The sequence below is a fragment of the Lichenostomus cassidix genome, chromosome 1 (genome assembly GCF_008360975.1).
Source record: "Lichenostomus cassidix isolate B80296 chromosome 1, HeHo_3.0, whole genome shotgun sequence".
NCBI lineage: Eukaryota > Metazoa > Chordata > Aves > Passeriformes > Meliphagidae > Lichenostomus > Lichenostomus cassidix.
The window spans coordinates 13,853,662-13,870,847 of record NC_139479.1 but is presented as its reverse complement, the minus strand read 5'-3'; the positions used below and the strand labels follow the sequence as shown (position 1 = coordinate 13,870,847).

General features: G+C 36.2%; 1 protein-coding gene across 8 annotated transcripts in view; it reads left to right on the top strand.

The window, feature by feature from the left end:
• The window catches only part of CNKSR2 (connector enhancer of kinase suppressor of Ras 2), a 204,822-nt gene that overhangs the window by 113,472 nt on the left and 74,164 nt on the right, over positions 1-17,186 (top strand). For all 8 annotated transcript variants that reach the window (XM_085050753.1, XM_085050763.1, XM_085050743.1 and 5 more), the window contains 4 exons: positions 6,660-6,793; positions 10,537-10,745; positions 14,716-14,805; positions 16,437-16,651. In XM_085050753.1, the coding sequence (XP_084906879.1) occupies positions 6,660-6,793; positions 10,537-10,745; positions 14,716-14,805; positions 16,437-16,651 (648 nt within the window). The remainder of the gene's footprint in view (positions 1-6,659; positions 6,794-10,536; positions 10,746-14,715; positions 14,806-16,436; positions 16,652-17,186) is intronic.

Here is a 17,186-nt window from a genome sequence, read left to right as displayed (position 1 = left end):
TTATTGGTAAATTACATTCTGCTTGTTCACTCTGTAATTGTGTGTAATAATGTGAAGTTTGCCATTTGCAGCTCCATGACAAACTAGACTTACTGGAGAGATACTAAATATGTCTGTGAGCTGGGAAAGTGCCTGATGAGTCTTCCAGCTCAGGCAATATGCAGGTACTGCCAGTGTATCAAGCTGGTTTGTGGGTGACAGGGCATCCTAGGAGTTAAATTATACACTCTGGGAGTGAAATGTTTAAGAGCTTTCTGCCCACTGTTAGTGATCTAGATTAGCCAAATGCCAGCCAAACATTCACGGTCTCCAAGTGTGGAAAACGCTTTTAGATCATGCAGATATTAACTGGGTTTTAATTGGCATAAATGCTTCTTAGAATGTTCAGCTGTTTACTTTGAACAGTTCTGCCTTGCCATGAATTAGGAGTTAAATGCAGACTGCATAATTATTGATTAATTTTTAATTCTTGGTGATTTTTTTCCCTTTTAGCAGAAACACGGTGTATTTATTCTTTTCTGAAATATTCTTATCTTTAAAAATAAATATGAAAGGTTAGCAAATAGAAAGAAAGAAAGAAAGTAGAACTGTGCATCTGGTGTAGCAGTCCTGAAACTGAAATTGAATGGCTTACTGTACAGTAAAATAATACAATTAGCCTGTGGCTATACTATGCACCATTACATAATGAGTTTGTATTTAAAAGCACATTAATTCCAGCTCTAAGGTCAATCAGTACAGAAATAAAAACTTCCCTTTTTTGCCCCTTGTGTCCTGATTAAAGAAAGTGCTGTTTGGTTGGTTGGTTAGGGTTTTTTTTTCTGTTTTCAGTCAGTTGATTGTCTGTTTTAATATCCATCAGTATCCAGCCTCTTACAGATAATCAAGGTTCTCCCATGATGCATTTTAGAATCATGTCCAAATTTGTGAAGTCAAAGGATTTTTCAGCCTGTGTTTTTCATTATTGCTTTTATAACAGTTGAATTAGGCAACTGTGGCCTTGGGGAATTTAGTGGATGCCTTTTGCAACTGAAAATATTCATTAATATGGTATTGTACCATAAATATTAAGATGTTATGCCTGCAAGACAAACTTCACTAAATTTGCCTTTCAGTTACTTTTTTTGATAGTCTGATCCATTGTGTGAGAACCTATAATGACATTGCAGTTTGCAATATTTGTATTTCTGAATATGCTGAACAAGCCAATTATTTTTAACCTTTTTTTTTTTTTACTTGACATAGAGGTGACTTTATTATTGAACTCTTCAAATTTTTGTCTGGTTCAAAACCTAACTTAAATAAATGTCCTCTACTCTAGATTGTCTGTTTTATTTCTCCTTTCCACTCTGGGTTATTTTGGGGAAGTTTCAAAGGGAGATCCCTTGAAATGCTGTTTGAATAAGGTTCGAAAGTTCAGTAGAGAAGATTCTCAGAGCATATGAAATTTTGTGTAAGTCGCTGTCATCACACTAGCATGAACCTAGCTGCAAAGTCCTCCTTTGCTTTCTGGAAAGTGCTTTGTTAATTTGTCAAAAAGAAAATGGACTTTCTTACAGTGTGGAAGACTCTTCATCCAGGTTTTTTTTAATACAGAAAAGAAGTGCTAGAGCAACATGTGCCGTGCTTCGGTTAATTTGGAATACACCTGCCAGTGTCAGTGAGAAGGCTCTTCCTCATGGCAGTGAGGCGGGGGCAAGTCCAGCTGCCAGCCACATCTGGTGTGTTGACTTGGGAAAAAGCCTTCTGCCCCCTCCTTCGCCACGCCTTTTTAAGTGTCACCTTTTGTATATCTTAATAGTTTGCTGTACTGTTTTGTATTTGATTAAATTGCACCATTATGAAACCACCAGCAGCTCAGTATCTGTAGTTTTTTTAACAGAGTTTATTTTGGATTAGATGTGCATCATATTTCCACTATTATATATTCAGCTTTTCATCTTCCTAAGAAGCAATGGCAACAATAACAACAGTCCTTTGTTTTAAAGAAAGTGCTACTTTTATTATTTTTATTCAGTGTATTTCTTTACTTGATTATATTGCTGCCTTCACTCATTTGGACAGAATGCTATATATGGTTTTCATCATTTATGACTAGAATTAATGATCCCACACTTTTTAATTATTAAATTTGAATAAAAAACTAACTTGTTTGCTTTTAAATTACTTAGTTGTCTTTTAACTGCATGGGAACTGGGCATTCATTGCAGCACTGTTAAATTCTGACTGAATTAGTTGCACTATCTCATTACTTCGTGACACGGTTGTTCTTATAAAAGGTTTATTTTATTGGAAATATTTTGTTCAATGAATTGTTGTAACCTTGATCCAATAAGAAAAATATATTGGCAGTAAAATCTGCTTACTGATGCAAATACTGTGTGAAGATAATGTAATTTAAAATTTTGTATTAGTTTTGCTTATATTTTTTTAAATTGTATGTCTTTTTCTGGAACATTGTTTCTCAAGCTTATATTGCAGTTTCCAAGGGAGTTAATGAAACATTCAAAGAGTTTTAAAAAACATTAAAAAGAATTTTAGATGGTATATATTAAATATTGACTACATTCATTGTTTAGATAGAAAAATTAAAAATAATGTGCTGACTCACTGGGGACACCCCTCAGTTTCTTCAGGACTGGGGGTGGGAAAAGCAGCAATAGGTCTTGTTAGCAAGAGGGAGGTGGGGATCACAGGGCAGAGCTAACCAGGGACAGAACAGCTTCTGAAGGAGAGGGGACTTGGATGCTATCAGTCAGTACACACAAGGATTTCCTTTTCACCTGTGTTAGAGAAACTGAGCTTCTGTGAGTAATGACAGTTGGTTCCCTGTTCTCCAGCCAAATGACAGTTTAGGGAAGGCTCTGTAAAGACTAATGATCCGGAGGGAGGGTGGTGAATTCAAAATGTTGGAGAAATAGTACTCCAAAATATATTGAATTACAGATTTTGTGTCAGTCATTGTGGATTAAGATTGATGCAGGGTCATTTGTGTGACATTTTTTAGGTTATTCCAATTTTAATATGTAACTTCTAAACTTTCTCTGTCAGGCTTTTCCCATGGGCCAAGTGTTTGATTCTTTAGATCTGAAAATGTTTTAGTTTTATTGCTGTTTCAGCAATCCCACCTAACCTGGCCAGCCTGCCAAAAGGAACTGCAGCAGGAGAATCTCTCCTCCTTGGAAGAGAATTAACTCAGTGATATCATTGATCTCCAAGGCATCCAACTGAGAAATACTTGGAGTTGCTTGTGGGTTTGTGTTCAATGTGCCTGCATGTGGTCCACCAAGTGGCTGCCATTGAATTAAAGACCTACATGAGCTGGTGACTTGCAGATTGACTTGAACAGTTGAGGGCTCTAAATTTCAATGTAAAATGCCATGTGGATATACCATACCTGCCGGCCATGTTCTGAAGGCTTTCTTTTCAACCAGGGCTGTCGGACAACTTTTAATTCTGTATATCAAAATGAAAGCTTAACTCCTACAGCACAAGGTGGTAGTTACAACAGTGCTATCTGTGTTGAGCTGTTATGAGGCGAGACTATTTGGATGTTTTTTACCATGTAAAAATTCTTACTGAGCTACTGATTTACTGGTGTAGTCATGATAATCACTTTTTTTTTTTTTTTAAAGGGGTGACCTATTTTTAAATTTGAGTTTCCCTCTTTTTTTCTAGTTAGACATCTTTTCTGTTTCTGTGGATATAAGCAGATAGTTGAGTTTGGCAATGCAAAAGAAATATGGAAAATACGTGAGACGCCCTAGTATGTTTTGAGACAATCTTACAGGATTGTACCTCCTCTTGAATTGGGTTGTATTACAATTTATATCCCCTTGGGAGCTCCAGGTGCCCTGGAAAGGTGACTTTGCTTTGCCATTCTTCAGTCATTTAGGCTGCCACCAGTTACACTGTATCTTCACCTCTGAGAATGTCTGACAGGGGAACAATTGTCTTCAGTAAGTTGGATAGCTTGTGGCTTTCTGTGTTAGACTAAATGCCGTTTCTTCTTGTTGCACTCACTGTTTTAACCACCTTCCTGTGCTGGAGGATAACCCCAAATGTGCATTTGTACAAGCCCAAACTGACTTTCAGGATCAACCAGCAGATTGCCTGGAGGACAAACTGACCTGTATATCAGGGCTGTGTGTTATACCAAACAGATTCCTCAGACTTCAGCAATTCCAACCCCTCCCCCCCTCCATTCCCCTACCCCCAAAATTAGGGCAATATCATTAGAATTTAAATAGTTGCAGCCAGGTATTCTAGGCTGTAACACAAGGGAAATTCCCAGCATCTGGTCAGGACCACCAGAGGCACATCAAAGCCTTTTAAGTTCAGATCTCTCTTATGCTTGAACCTGATTTCTCCTACATTGGGTAATCCATTGACTGCTCCTATTGACTGCCACCATTCCAGTCTCTAAGGCCCCCTTTCCTCTTGCCTGCTTTTTCATGCAGGTAAAGTGTTGTCTTCTTCCTCTAGATGGAGAAGAGCAAACCCAACTACATAGTTTGTCTTCCTCTCAGTGCTTCTGCTGGTATGAGCCATGAGCAAACAGCTTGGGCTTAACAACTGTAAACAGCATCTAGGTCACAAAATCCTTTGGGTTTACAGTGATAATTAGTTGAACAGGCTACTCAGCAAGCCACGAAGTGTTCTTGTCATAGAAGTGCAAGGTATCAGAAAGGTTACAGTGTTGCATTAGTGAGTGGAGTTCAAAAGCATCAATGGCTACAGTGTCACAGATGAAAATTTAAAGGGCAAGATTTTTGTTTCTCTGAAAGAGAGAGGGTTGTTTAGGGTGGTTTTTTATGGTTTTGGTTTTCTTTGGGTTTTTTTAGCCTGTTTTACCACCAACTTTATTCTTATTTTTGCAGACTTGTCTTGTTCTTAGTGGTTGTAAAGTCTTTTACCTGTCTGGTTTTATGTGTGTGTCTTTTTCTCTCTCTTCCTGTAAATACTGGCAGTCTTTCTTTGGCCTGGCTGTAGAATATTCACATTAACTCTAATGAGCAAAGAAAGAATTAAGCAGTATCACTATTTATAAGAGACAGATTGTGAACATTCAAAACCAGAAAACTTGTGTCAGTTTATAGCTGTTGCTCTAAAGGTGGACTTGCGAAGTTTTAACAAGCAAATTTGAAGCATGCATTTTATTATGTTTGAGATAAATAACATCTAACACAGCTCTGTTCCTAAAGGCAGTAACTTGCTAAGGGATGAGGTTTCTAAATGATATTCATTGTTCCTACATACAGACTGTGAAAAAGTAACACAGTGGTGGGGACTTGGCTTGATAGGCATGCATTTGAATGGCTTATCACTAGCTGACAAAAGGCCAACATTCTGACAATGTTCCTGCTTAAAACTTTTGGGGTTTCCTGCTACAGTGTCAAGTTTAATATATAGAATATGAGAACTGATTATTCTGCACAAAAATGCCCTTTTGGTCTGTCATAAAGTGTTCTTAATAGCGCTGGGAGAAAGATCTTTCTATGCACCCATTCAGTCCACATTTAGAGCTTCTCTGCCATCAATACAATGTGAAATGTTTGTATCATCAAGTAATTACTAAGGTCAGAAATTACAGGTATAGTGAACTATCTTCAATCCCAGCACTTCTTTCTTCAAGGAGTAAACTTCCAAAAAGATGGAGGAGTTTTGCTCTTTCCAAGCAAAACTCAGTATTTTTTTACATTAGATTCTTTTTAGGGTATATGAAGATACTCTTGTACTTGCTGTTTTGCTCTTTCTTCTGCTTGAGTTGAGCTGTCACACAAACCAAGTCACACAAGGCTTTTGTTTTTAGACAGACATGTTATTATGTAAACTAAAACAATCAAACTTTTCTCTCATTTAATTTTTCTGCATCTGTCTAGAGACTTAGAAAATCTTGCTATAATTTTCATCCCTACAGTGATTTAATAAAGATCATTAAATTAAGGAAGAAAAAGGTGTGTCTAATTCATGAGATAGAGATGTGATTAAGAGGAACGATCCTATCTGGACTGGAATGATAGCTAAAATGCATGATTATTTTGCAAGGAGAGAACAGTTTATTTACCTGTGAATAAATGTTATTTTGTGAGGAGTGTGCCCAGGGGAATGAAGAATAATAATAATCTCCAGTTGATTCTCTCATAGCACGTGTGCTCTGAGGATGCAGTACCTGATTTAACAGCATCTGCAGGCATAAACTGAAGCTTTTACAGTTAATTCTTAAGCTGTAGAGCAGATGGGAGGACTTGACATTCAATTTAATGCCTACTTATGCACCTTTTGCTGTAAACACTAGACTTTTTCTTTACAATGTTTGTCTAATTAAGGAATTAACTGGATTCTGTATGTTATTTACTCGTTAAGATTTCACCAGTACCTCTAGTGATCACTGATTTTATGGGCATTGGCAATAAACTTGCTGTGCTAAAGGGAAAAAAATGTAATCAGAGAAGTCAATTTTATAAGTACAGGTCCATTCATAGATCTCTCTTTCTTAGCATGAGTGGTTTTTTAGTCAGTTTCGAAGCACATAAAACATTAGAACTACTAACTATTTCTTTAGCTTTCTGAACTATAGCCTGGTTTTGGATTTTAAAAACAAAAATATATAATATATAAAGATAATCTTGATTATGTCTCTCTCTCTTTTGAACCAGCCTCTTATTCCTAGAAGCCCTACAAGCAGTGTTGCTACTCCATCCAGCACTATCAGCACACCTACAAAAAGGGACAGCTCTGCCCTTCAGGATCTCTACATTCCCCCTCCTCCAACAGAACCTTATGTTCCAAGGTAAAAAAGATCATTTCTCAGTACAATTTGATGTAAAAAATATTTGTGAAGTAACTGACCATTCTGTTCATACCTATTTATTAGTTTGCCCTGCAGATAATACTGTGTTAATACTGTATTTTGCAGGTAAACTGTTTATTAATGGTAGATGTGTTGAATCAGACCCACAATGTCCTGAATCAGTATCTTGTCTGCAAAATACACAGTAGCCTTTCGAAAAGAAGGTTCAGTACCCAGTTTTCTCAAATGTTGGGTAATCAATTGACTGCAACAGTCTCATCGTCATTCAGAAGAGCAAAAGTTACCTGAAACCCTGAATCTATAACTAGGAAAGGAGCTCATATCTGTCCCCTTGCCCAATAATCATGATGCAACAAGGGAGGCTGATTAATTAAATGCAAGAAACTTTCAACTTCAACAGCAGCACTGTTTAGTCCTGCCATAGTGTTTTCCTTTTTAGATATATTTGATTAGATAGTATGAGAGCAAATTTCAGGTTTGTGTTTTAGTGTGGCCATTCTGCTAGACTGTGCAGTGACTATGCTGTTCCCTGTCAATATACCTGCTACTCTGACCTGCCACCTGCAACAGGCATTTTCATCTCTGCCAAGTGTCCAGACTTGCTGAGGCAGAAAAACAGCAGATCCTCCTTGCAGATTCATTAGCCTAACTTTACACAACCACAAATGATTCAGTATAACTCTGTAATGTTATACAGATGTTGCTTTCCCACAATTCTGAGAGAATTATGGCCTACAAATAATACAAAATTGGCTATCCAGAGGTCTGGAAATGTATTTTAGAAGAATCAGAATTCTTAAAGCTTCCATATTCTTAGACAGAGGCTGTCATATGTCCAGCTAATGTATTTTTAAATTGCTTCTTGCTTTTCTTTTAGTTACCTTTCTTGGAAAGGTTATAAGGGCAGCATGTCCTTCCTTGTACCTCAGTTGCTTGCAGCTGAGTTTTTCTTACACTTTCTTACCAGGAACTCCTCTAGCCAGTTAATAAGATGTATGACCTGATACTGACAGGACTTTCCAGGGGGTTGTCCAAGAGTGAGGTATATGGCAAATTAAATTGCCTAGTGGGGAGGAGAAGTTGTGATTCTATGATAAATTCTTACTCTGGCAAAAATATGAAAAACTTCCAGGGCAAAAGTGTGATTTTGACTTCACGAGGATGTCACAAGGCTTTTGTGAAACCTTAAGCTGTGTCTCATATTCCTTCCTTATCCCTACTTCATCTATACCTGGCTTGGTTTCTGTTTCTCAGAGAAAAAAAAATTATTTCAAATGTGACATGTATAACCCAGTTGAACTTACACATACCCTAGTTCACTATCACTATTTTTTTTTCTTTTAATTAAATAAGAACATTCTCAGTCATGACACTTGAATTGTGCACAGGAATCGAATCTATATTTTATCTCCCTTTATAAAAGTATTGATAAAAATACTTTGTTATGCTCACATGAATATTTTAAGGATGTAGTTTTCAGAAAATTGACAGAAAACAACCAAGTATTTAATTCTAATCCATTAACATTAAAAAAAAAAAGCTGGGGTGGAAAAAAAACAACCAAAACATAGTCTTAGGTATGTTTGTCTTTGGATGCCGTAGTCATATGATAAAGACCTAGTGCTCCTGAAACTATACTATCTTGAAAGAACTAGAATCTTTTTACTGCTTCTGATTATGTTTACCATCACAAAAATACTTTAATTTGATAAGAGGCACATCCTCATTTTTAAAGTATTTTGGGTGAATATTCACAACTCTTCAGTTTTTGAGTTCTGCTCTAGAAATTGAGATCTTCCAAATGGATTTTGATTATTTATTAATAACATCTCTTAAATCATCATGATAATGGCAGTAGTTTGGACCAATTCTGATTAAATCTTATAATACATATTAGAACAAGCTGTAATCTTGTAGAGAGATTAAGCTTTGTACATTTGAATTTTTTCATCAGCTTAATCCTAATGGACTATACTTGATTTCACCTGTCACATAGACGGTGGTATTTCAGAATAATTTTTTTGGGCATTTCATCAGGTTTTTGTCCATGATTAACTATATTAAATCATGTCTGTATTTTGGCTATTATCAAACTGCTCAACATCTGTTTCTCAGTTTGTTTTTGGCATTCCAAAGGAAAAAAAAAAACAAACAAACAAGCCCTCCTTTTGTTACTGGAATAGAGGAAAAGACTTGATATTTTGATGTAAATTGAAAACCCAAAGCTTTGGTAATGATGCCCGCAGACAGTACAGCTGCTGACATATCCTCTCATGGATGGCACAGCAAAAAGGGATCAACTCTTTCCATCTGCTGGTTACTTAGGAGTGCTGGTTGCATGTTAGTGCCTGCTTATATTTATCAAATACCTGTGGGTGTGAGAACTGGAGCCCTCATCTCCAGAGAGCTGTGGCAAAGGATGTTTGCCTGTTGGCTCTGCACTTAACTCCATGCTTGGAGTAATGATCCTTCTAGGTCAGGCTGCCCTGCCTTCCTTGTGCCAGCCCCTGATGGTGGTTGCAGCATTGATTAGCATCTGGCTGGTTTATGTGAGTCTCCATCATGTTACGTGCTGGGGTCCCCAGCTCTGTCACCACAGAAAGTCTTTCTGTGACTGGAGCAGAGCCCACAGCCCTGTTGGGGTTGCACCAGCCCCCCTCACTTAGCCAACACCATCTCTGCACTGTAACACTGAGGCAGGATGGCCTTTTCTCATCCTTCATGGCTGCCTGGGTCCCGTGAAGAGGCTTTGCTTTGTCCTCAGATGGAATCTAAAGGTGCCAAGGGAAGTAGGGGTTGGCATGCTGGCCAGCTTGGAACTCACATGGGAGTCCAGAGGGACTGAAGGAGTCCAACAAGTGCATATGGCCCAGCTTCTCTCTTGATAACCTCTCATACATTGTGCTGTCCAGAAATAACTGTCTGATCAGGTCTTTCGCAGTCATATCCAGGCACAGTTCTACCAGCATGTTTACTAGATGAGCCCTGGGACATCTAGTGCAGAAAAGGACTCCTAACTGAGCACAGCTTGCTCTCTTGTTTGATGCCTTTCAGTAGTTTCCATTTTCAAAGCCTGGGACAGGCATGCAGGAAATCAAAAAGATCTCGGGAATCTGACACAAAATGCAAAGTGAGCACTGTCCTGGGGTAGCAGCTGATAAGCAGGTGCTACACACTGTGTTTGAAACTGTATAGATGTACCTATACAATTTCTAGACCTGAAATGATTGTGCAAAACTATGTCAGATCTCTGTACGTCTTCTGCGTCTGGTTCTTCTTGATCTGGGGTTAATGTGTAAGGAACCACGTTGAGTTTGCTTATGCTTGCCGTGTAGCCATGTCTTAAAACTATCTGAAGTATTTAAAAATGCTGGTATAAAAAAGTAACACTGACATTATTCCTCTGCCCTAAATCACAAAATGCCAGAAAAACACAAAGCCAAAAAGAGAAATTGCATATCAATTTTATTTCTATAATTCTTTTCAAGAGAAACCAGTGAGATTGATAAATCTGTAAAGAATTGAACAAACAGAGACGTGAGATAACTGGCATATAAATAAATACATATTCATATATTCTGTCTGATCCTGATGTGGGGTGGATTTCATCTCTTTCACTGTAGGAAATATCAACATAGGCCCATGTTTATTGAAATATTCACAGTTTTAAAAAAATCATTGTCTTATTCCAATGTATAAAAAACTTCTCTTTTTAACTAAAGGGATGAAAAGGGAAATCTCCCCTGTGACGATGTTGGCAGACATATAGTGGGCAAACCAGTTCATACAGGATCTGAATCTCCAAACTCATTTCTGGACCAGGAATATCGGAAACGCTTTAATGTGGTTGAAGAAGATGCAGTTTTATACTGCTATGAATATGAGAAAGGAAGAAGTGGCCCTGGAAGAAGAGAGAGCACACCAACATATGGTATGGCACTGATCTCATAAAGATAATCACCATTTGTTGATTTTAGGATTTTTGTGCATCTGCTTTTGTTTTTAACCGTGAAAATATTGCTGGTGGCCATTGATTTTGCTAAGAATTCAACACTACTTTGATCCAATTTCAACCAAAGAGCTTATTCTGTTACTGGAAAGAAAAAAAAAACTTACTATGATAAATAAGTCCAGTTTAGAATTGATGGACTTTTTGAATATAAGTTCTATTTTTGCTATCAGCTTTTTTTTCCAGATTATGTTTCAGTATCATTTTATCAAAAAAAGCATATACCAGAAGCCCATACATTTTACTAAAACTACAGAATGGAAATATTCTCTAATTATAAGGGCAAGACTTGAATAAGTTTCAGAATTCAGCTTTAGAAAAAATTTCCTGGGTATAATGATAATCAAACCACTTTAGAATTACCAAGAGGTGACATGCTGCTTTTATGCTGCACTGCTTTCTAAAACTCTTTAATTTTCCTTTAGTCCCAGAATTGAAGTATGACTGATGACAGTGTGCTTTTTTTTTGGTAATATTATATTAACCTCCTGTAACTCCCTGTGTTGCTAAGTGGTGGCTTTTTACATATAGCAGTTCCTCTTTATTTGGGATTATAGTTATTTAAGAAGGAGTTTTGCATGTAAACACACACTTGTGTTCATTCTTCATCCGCATCTTGGATTTTGGCTTATTTAGGATGAGAATTCAGAAAAAATTTCTGGTGAGAGTTTTGATGGTCAAACCCTTTTACTCCAGTTTATTTTACCCTTGAAACTGTTGGAACTCTTCCTATAGCTAGTATTGTAACTTATTTCAGCTTTGGACTGGGAGAACCAGTTTTCTGTTGCCAAGTATAGAATTGTGCAGTCATAGAGTTGTTAGGCTATAGAAGAAAATTAAGAGGAAATCTCATGTTTAAAAAACACATTTTGACTGTTATAGTATTAGCTGAGCTCACACTTGAGTATTTTATCAACCTACCTGCTATGTTATTTCAGCTTTTAAACTAACCACAAGTTTTATGTTGGAGTTGTTCTAGCAATCCTGTCACCATATCCCTTTGTGAAGAAAATAGGTGTAATTTATGAGGAAGCATAGATTTATTACATCACGCAGCCAAGCTCCAAAATCACCTGGAAGCCTTGATATAAATTGAACTTGAGCTGTGTAAAGTATCCTCAGGACATGGAGCAATGAGCTTCCACATTAAAGGCTGCATTTTCACAAAATGCACCTTTTCTACCCAAGTACCCATCCTGCTGAAAAATCCTCAGTATCCTTTTGATTTCAAAGTGTTTTCAAGTGTTTTCTAACCATGCCCATTCTGTGCAAAATTACTGCTAAGTTTTCAAAATGGGAATATCAATTTTATTACTTCAGTATTTCAAATATTGCAATTGGTGGCTGCAGTCAGTTCCATTAACAGAGATGTACTCTCTGTTCCAGACATTAAATTTTAATACTGGTGGTCGAGAGTGAAGAAGAACACATTTCTTCTTCAAGGACTGCTGAATCCATTATTTTGTTATAGGATAGCTTTTTTGGCCTTTTTTTTTTTTTTTTTTGTTAGCAGAAAGGGTCATAAAGACATGGATCAAAGACTGCACTGAAAATCAGTCATTATTTAACACATTTGTTTTACAGCCTTTCACTTTTGATCTCACTTCTTTTTTAATGAATTCACATCATCAAATCCATTTTCATTTAAGTGTATTTTCTAAAAATATTACCATTTCAGCATTAAATTCTAAAGTTTCCCACATGGCATTTGTTAGCATAAGGTTTGTGGGTAGGCATGACCTTACGGTTTCACAGAAATCTGGAAAATGACAATAACACTCTTCTGGCTTATGGTGACCCATTAAAGAAGGTCAAATAGAGTTCCCAGGGCTAGAGAAATAATTGTTTTCAACATATACTTATCATTAATTTTGTGATGGCATCAATTTTTTAAAAAGATTTTTTCAGTCCTTCTTCATGAGATGTTAATAAGGCCCTCTGTAATTTATTTATTGGAATCTTTTGACTTTTCTGGACAATGTTAACAAACATATTTCTCTTTCATGCTCTTACTAGCTTCCAGCTGTTGTATAGTTGCTGCTAATTGGCCTTGGAAAGCTTCTATTCACATCCAACATAAAAATTTTCTTGAGTGCCCTCACCATGGAAAAGAGATTAGGGAATCCATGGGGGTTAAAAAGAAGGTGGTTAGGAGAGGCAACAAACAAATGCAACTTGAGTTTAAGGAAAGAAATAAATTTGAGCATTGCAGTTTTAATGCCAGATACAAAATCAGGCACTTTGAATGTTGTTACTTTTGCGAACAATCAGATTTTACACCATTTTGTAGCTTTTGTATTTTATTAAGTGTGCAGTGCCTATTAATAAGATGCTGTGTGTTCTTATTAGGTATAAGAACTTAATAAGTTCTTATTAGTTAAAAAGAAAAGAAAGTTGTATTTCTAGAAATACAACATACAATAATTCTTATTAATTAAAAAGAAAAGAGAGTTGTATTTCTAGAAAAAGAAACTGTTGAGAGCTTCTTCTGATGAAGTAAACATGAGCCGAATACATCGCCACTCAGCAAGTGACTTTGTAACTGTGTGCGCTAAATCTCACTGGTTTCAATCAGACTTAAATACATGTCCCTAAATAGTAAATTGAATAATAAATGAAAAGTTTTAAATATATGTGATTTTCCTGAGTAGTGATGTATTTGTGACGTGATCTTGTGGTTTGTACAGAATATACAGGGGCTTTTTGTCAATTTTTTTAAAATAAAGATAATAACAACAATTACAATTATGCTCCCTGCATGGCATTGGTGTGTTTTCCATGGACACAGCCCTTCAGCAGGGAGATGGACATGTTTGAATATTTATTTTCATTATAAACATGTCTTTCTTTTTCAATATGTCATGGATTTAACCTAAAAAATGTGGAATAAGACTTTTTTGTAGGGATTCTCTACTAAAATTTCAGTTTTTAGTTTTTCTTTTCAGCTTTGCTACTTTTAAAGTCAAATTATTTACTTACTTCTTGGTTTTGTGACTGGTAGATTGATTTCAAGAAGAGCAAGGGCTGATCTTGCTGGAAAAACATTTTGTTTTCAGTCTGTCAGATACTATGCCATATGCTATGCTACTCTGTTTTGTTTCAATATACTATTTAACTATGTTTTGTTTCAATACACTATTAAACTTGCTAAAGAATGCAGACTGCTTTAAGTAGCCCCACTATGTTCCATAGCACACTGACTTCACTTATTTCCAACTATATTTGTGCAATCCTTAAACAGAAATCATAGTTTACAGCATTTTTTCAAATCAATTCAGCAGCTTCCAATCAAAATTTAAAAGATAGGATAGTCTTCAGGTATTCTGTCTTTTGCTGTCTGAAATCAAAGTTAATTTAGCAATCATAATGTATTTTGCTTTCTGTGGATGAAATGCTACCAAAGAAATTATACGTAGAGGTTTTGTGCTTTCTTTCTTACTTGGTCACTGATGGATCTTGTAAGCCCACCCTCAAATATGCTATTTGTGAAGGTACTTTAGTGATGTGCACAAGTTTCTGTTACCAGTAATTCACATTGGCTTTAAAACAGTTCTCCCATGTGTGTGCCAGGGACTTCCAGAAAAAAACCCAGATATTTCTCAGTGAAAACTAAAGTAATTTGAATCGGTTTGTCAGCATCAGACGTCACTCCAGTGATGATTTTGTAGGGCTCTGGATTTATTTTCTAAACTTAAAAAAAATCCATTAAATACTTAGCTGCTTCTCTTCTGTTAAAGAAAACAGAACTCCTGTTCAGAGGCAATGCTGGATCCTCTTTCGTAAGCAACCCTGCAGAATAGCAGCTTAGCGCATAATTTGTTCTTTCTTCTAAAGAATGTCAGGTTAATGCTGCCTTATGGTGCATGATCTCAATTTTTTCCTCTGTTTCCAGGGAAGCTGAGGCCTATTTCTATGCCAGTAGAATATAACTGGGTGGGAGATTATGAAGACCCCAATAAAATAAAAAGAGATACTAGGAGAGGTAAGTGATATGAATACACATCTTATAAAAGTCATTATGGGTTTTATCTTTATTTTATGGGTTTTATAGCTTTAAGCTATATATTTCAATATAATTTTGCTGCTTGCTTAGCTATATATATTTGTGAACCTGTTTTGAGATTTTCTTTATTATATATGCCTACTTTTTTTCCATAGTCTATTTTAGGATTGAGGACGTTGGTTAACCAGGCAAGAGAAAGTCATGACTGCAAAGCCATGCAATTTGTTGTAGATTCATGTTGGCATTTCAATGATACAGCAGTATTATCCCATCTATTTTGAAACTTGCACTAATTTTATAATACTAGAGAACAAATATATGATTACTACTGATAAATATTTTTTATGCTTAAATGTGAATTATATATCTCATTTCTTTGTCTCTAGGAGCTCTTTTTGTATGAAAAACATTCTACAGCAGCATGGGATTTACCTCAAAATCAAAGAGGATAAATTCTTCAAAATTTTAGTTTGTGGGGCTTGGATACATAACTCCACATACAAAATTATAACCTCTGAGATTGCTGTGATCAGCCAGGAACAAGATGTTACAGTAATGATAGCTATTTCTATAAAAATATTAACTAAATATTCAGTAGGGATCAAAAAAGGAAACACTTAGGAATTATTAGGAATAGAATACAAGATAAATTTAGAAGTATTCTTATACTGCCGTGTCAGTTGTTGCTCATGCTGTGTATGTGCAGTTCCAGTCTCTTAAGCTCTTAAGAAAAATACAGTTCAGTTGAAGAAGGTTCAGGAGTCAATAAAAATTAATCAGATGTATGAATTGACTTCCAAACTGGGGTCAATTAATCAGGCTGGCCATTTTCAGTTTGGGGAACTTAGGCAGGACATAATAAAGGTTTATAAAATCTTTTGTGGAGTGAAGTAAGGAAATAGGTTTGTCAGTGTTTAATCTGAAACAAAACCAAAGAGATCAAATGTCTCTGTCAGATGCTGGTTAAAAGAGAATAAGCTGGTGCAGTTCGTGTTCAAGCTAAAGAACCTCTTGCCACAGGAGGTTGTGGATAATAGAAGCTCACATTAATGCAAGACCAGACAATTTTGGGAAAGAGAAATCTGCCGAGGTTTCCTAAATTCACAGACATTCCTTCTGGGTCAGGATGTCTCAGCTACAAATTAGTAGATACTGGAAGAGTGTTCAGGGAAAGTACGTATGATATGGTGAATGATCTCCAACAAATTTTCAAAGCAAATTACTTTAAAATGTATGGCACCTCTGACATTTATATTCACTAGGACTCCTGGTAAAAAAAGTAGCAAAACCCCAAAAATAATTGTAAGTCCATCATTGTTAATTTTTTTTAAAACTCTAAGACAAAATTTATTGATGAGCCACTTCTTTTATATTTTGTTCCTTTTATTTAAAATATACCAAAAAACTGTCAGAATTATGAATTTTCCTTACCACAAGTTTGCCTTCTTATTATATCTGAACCAAAGATGCAAATGGGTTTTGTTAATGAAATAGTCCTGAAAAGTTAAAATTTATAGGAGATCTTAACAAGAATTTTGCATGTTTTGGAAGCAGGATTTTCATGCATGCAACAGTTCACAATAATGTTTTGCATTATTTTTTTTCAACAGAAAATTCATTGCTTCGCTATATGAGCAATGAGAAAATTGGTCAAGAAGAGTACATGTTTCAAAGGAATAGCAAAAAGGATACTGGAAAAAAGTCCAAAAAGAAGGGAGACAAGAGTAGTAGTCCAAGTCATTACTCGCTGTTGCCTAGTTTACAAATGGAGTCATTGAGACAAGAAGTCATGGGCACACCTGGCCCAGAAACTGCTTTGTACCATGTGAGTAAAAATAACATTAACAAAAGTCATTGCTCTGTGCTTGTGGTAAGAGACTTGTTTTTATAGAGGTGTTCAAACCTTTTTTGGACTGCTGCTGTTGCACTGATTTCTATTCTTCAGACAGTAACTAGGTCCCAAAGAAATATATAGAATTCTTAATTTTGCTGTTAAGATGTGGGGTGGACACCAGTGTTTTATTTCCTGTATCTAGAAGATAGCACATTGGAAATGCAGTGTGGTGTCTCTGCCTTGACTTGCTGCTGCTGGAAAGGGAAGAAGCAGCAGTTTTCTGCCTGGCTAGAAACTTTCTTCCCAGCATCTCCGTCACTGCAATATGTTAAGTGTTGTCAGACAACCCCTTTATTACAGGTACTTGGGAAGCCTGGTAATTGCAGGAAAACTGGTGGGAGGTGTTTGTTTTTCTTTTGAGGTAAGGGAAACTCTAATGCATGTAACTCTTTTTTAACATACAGCCCTCAGGAATGCAAGTATAAATGTGAAGGAAGAGAGAATACTCATCTCTCAGTAACATTTC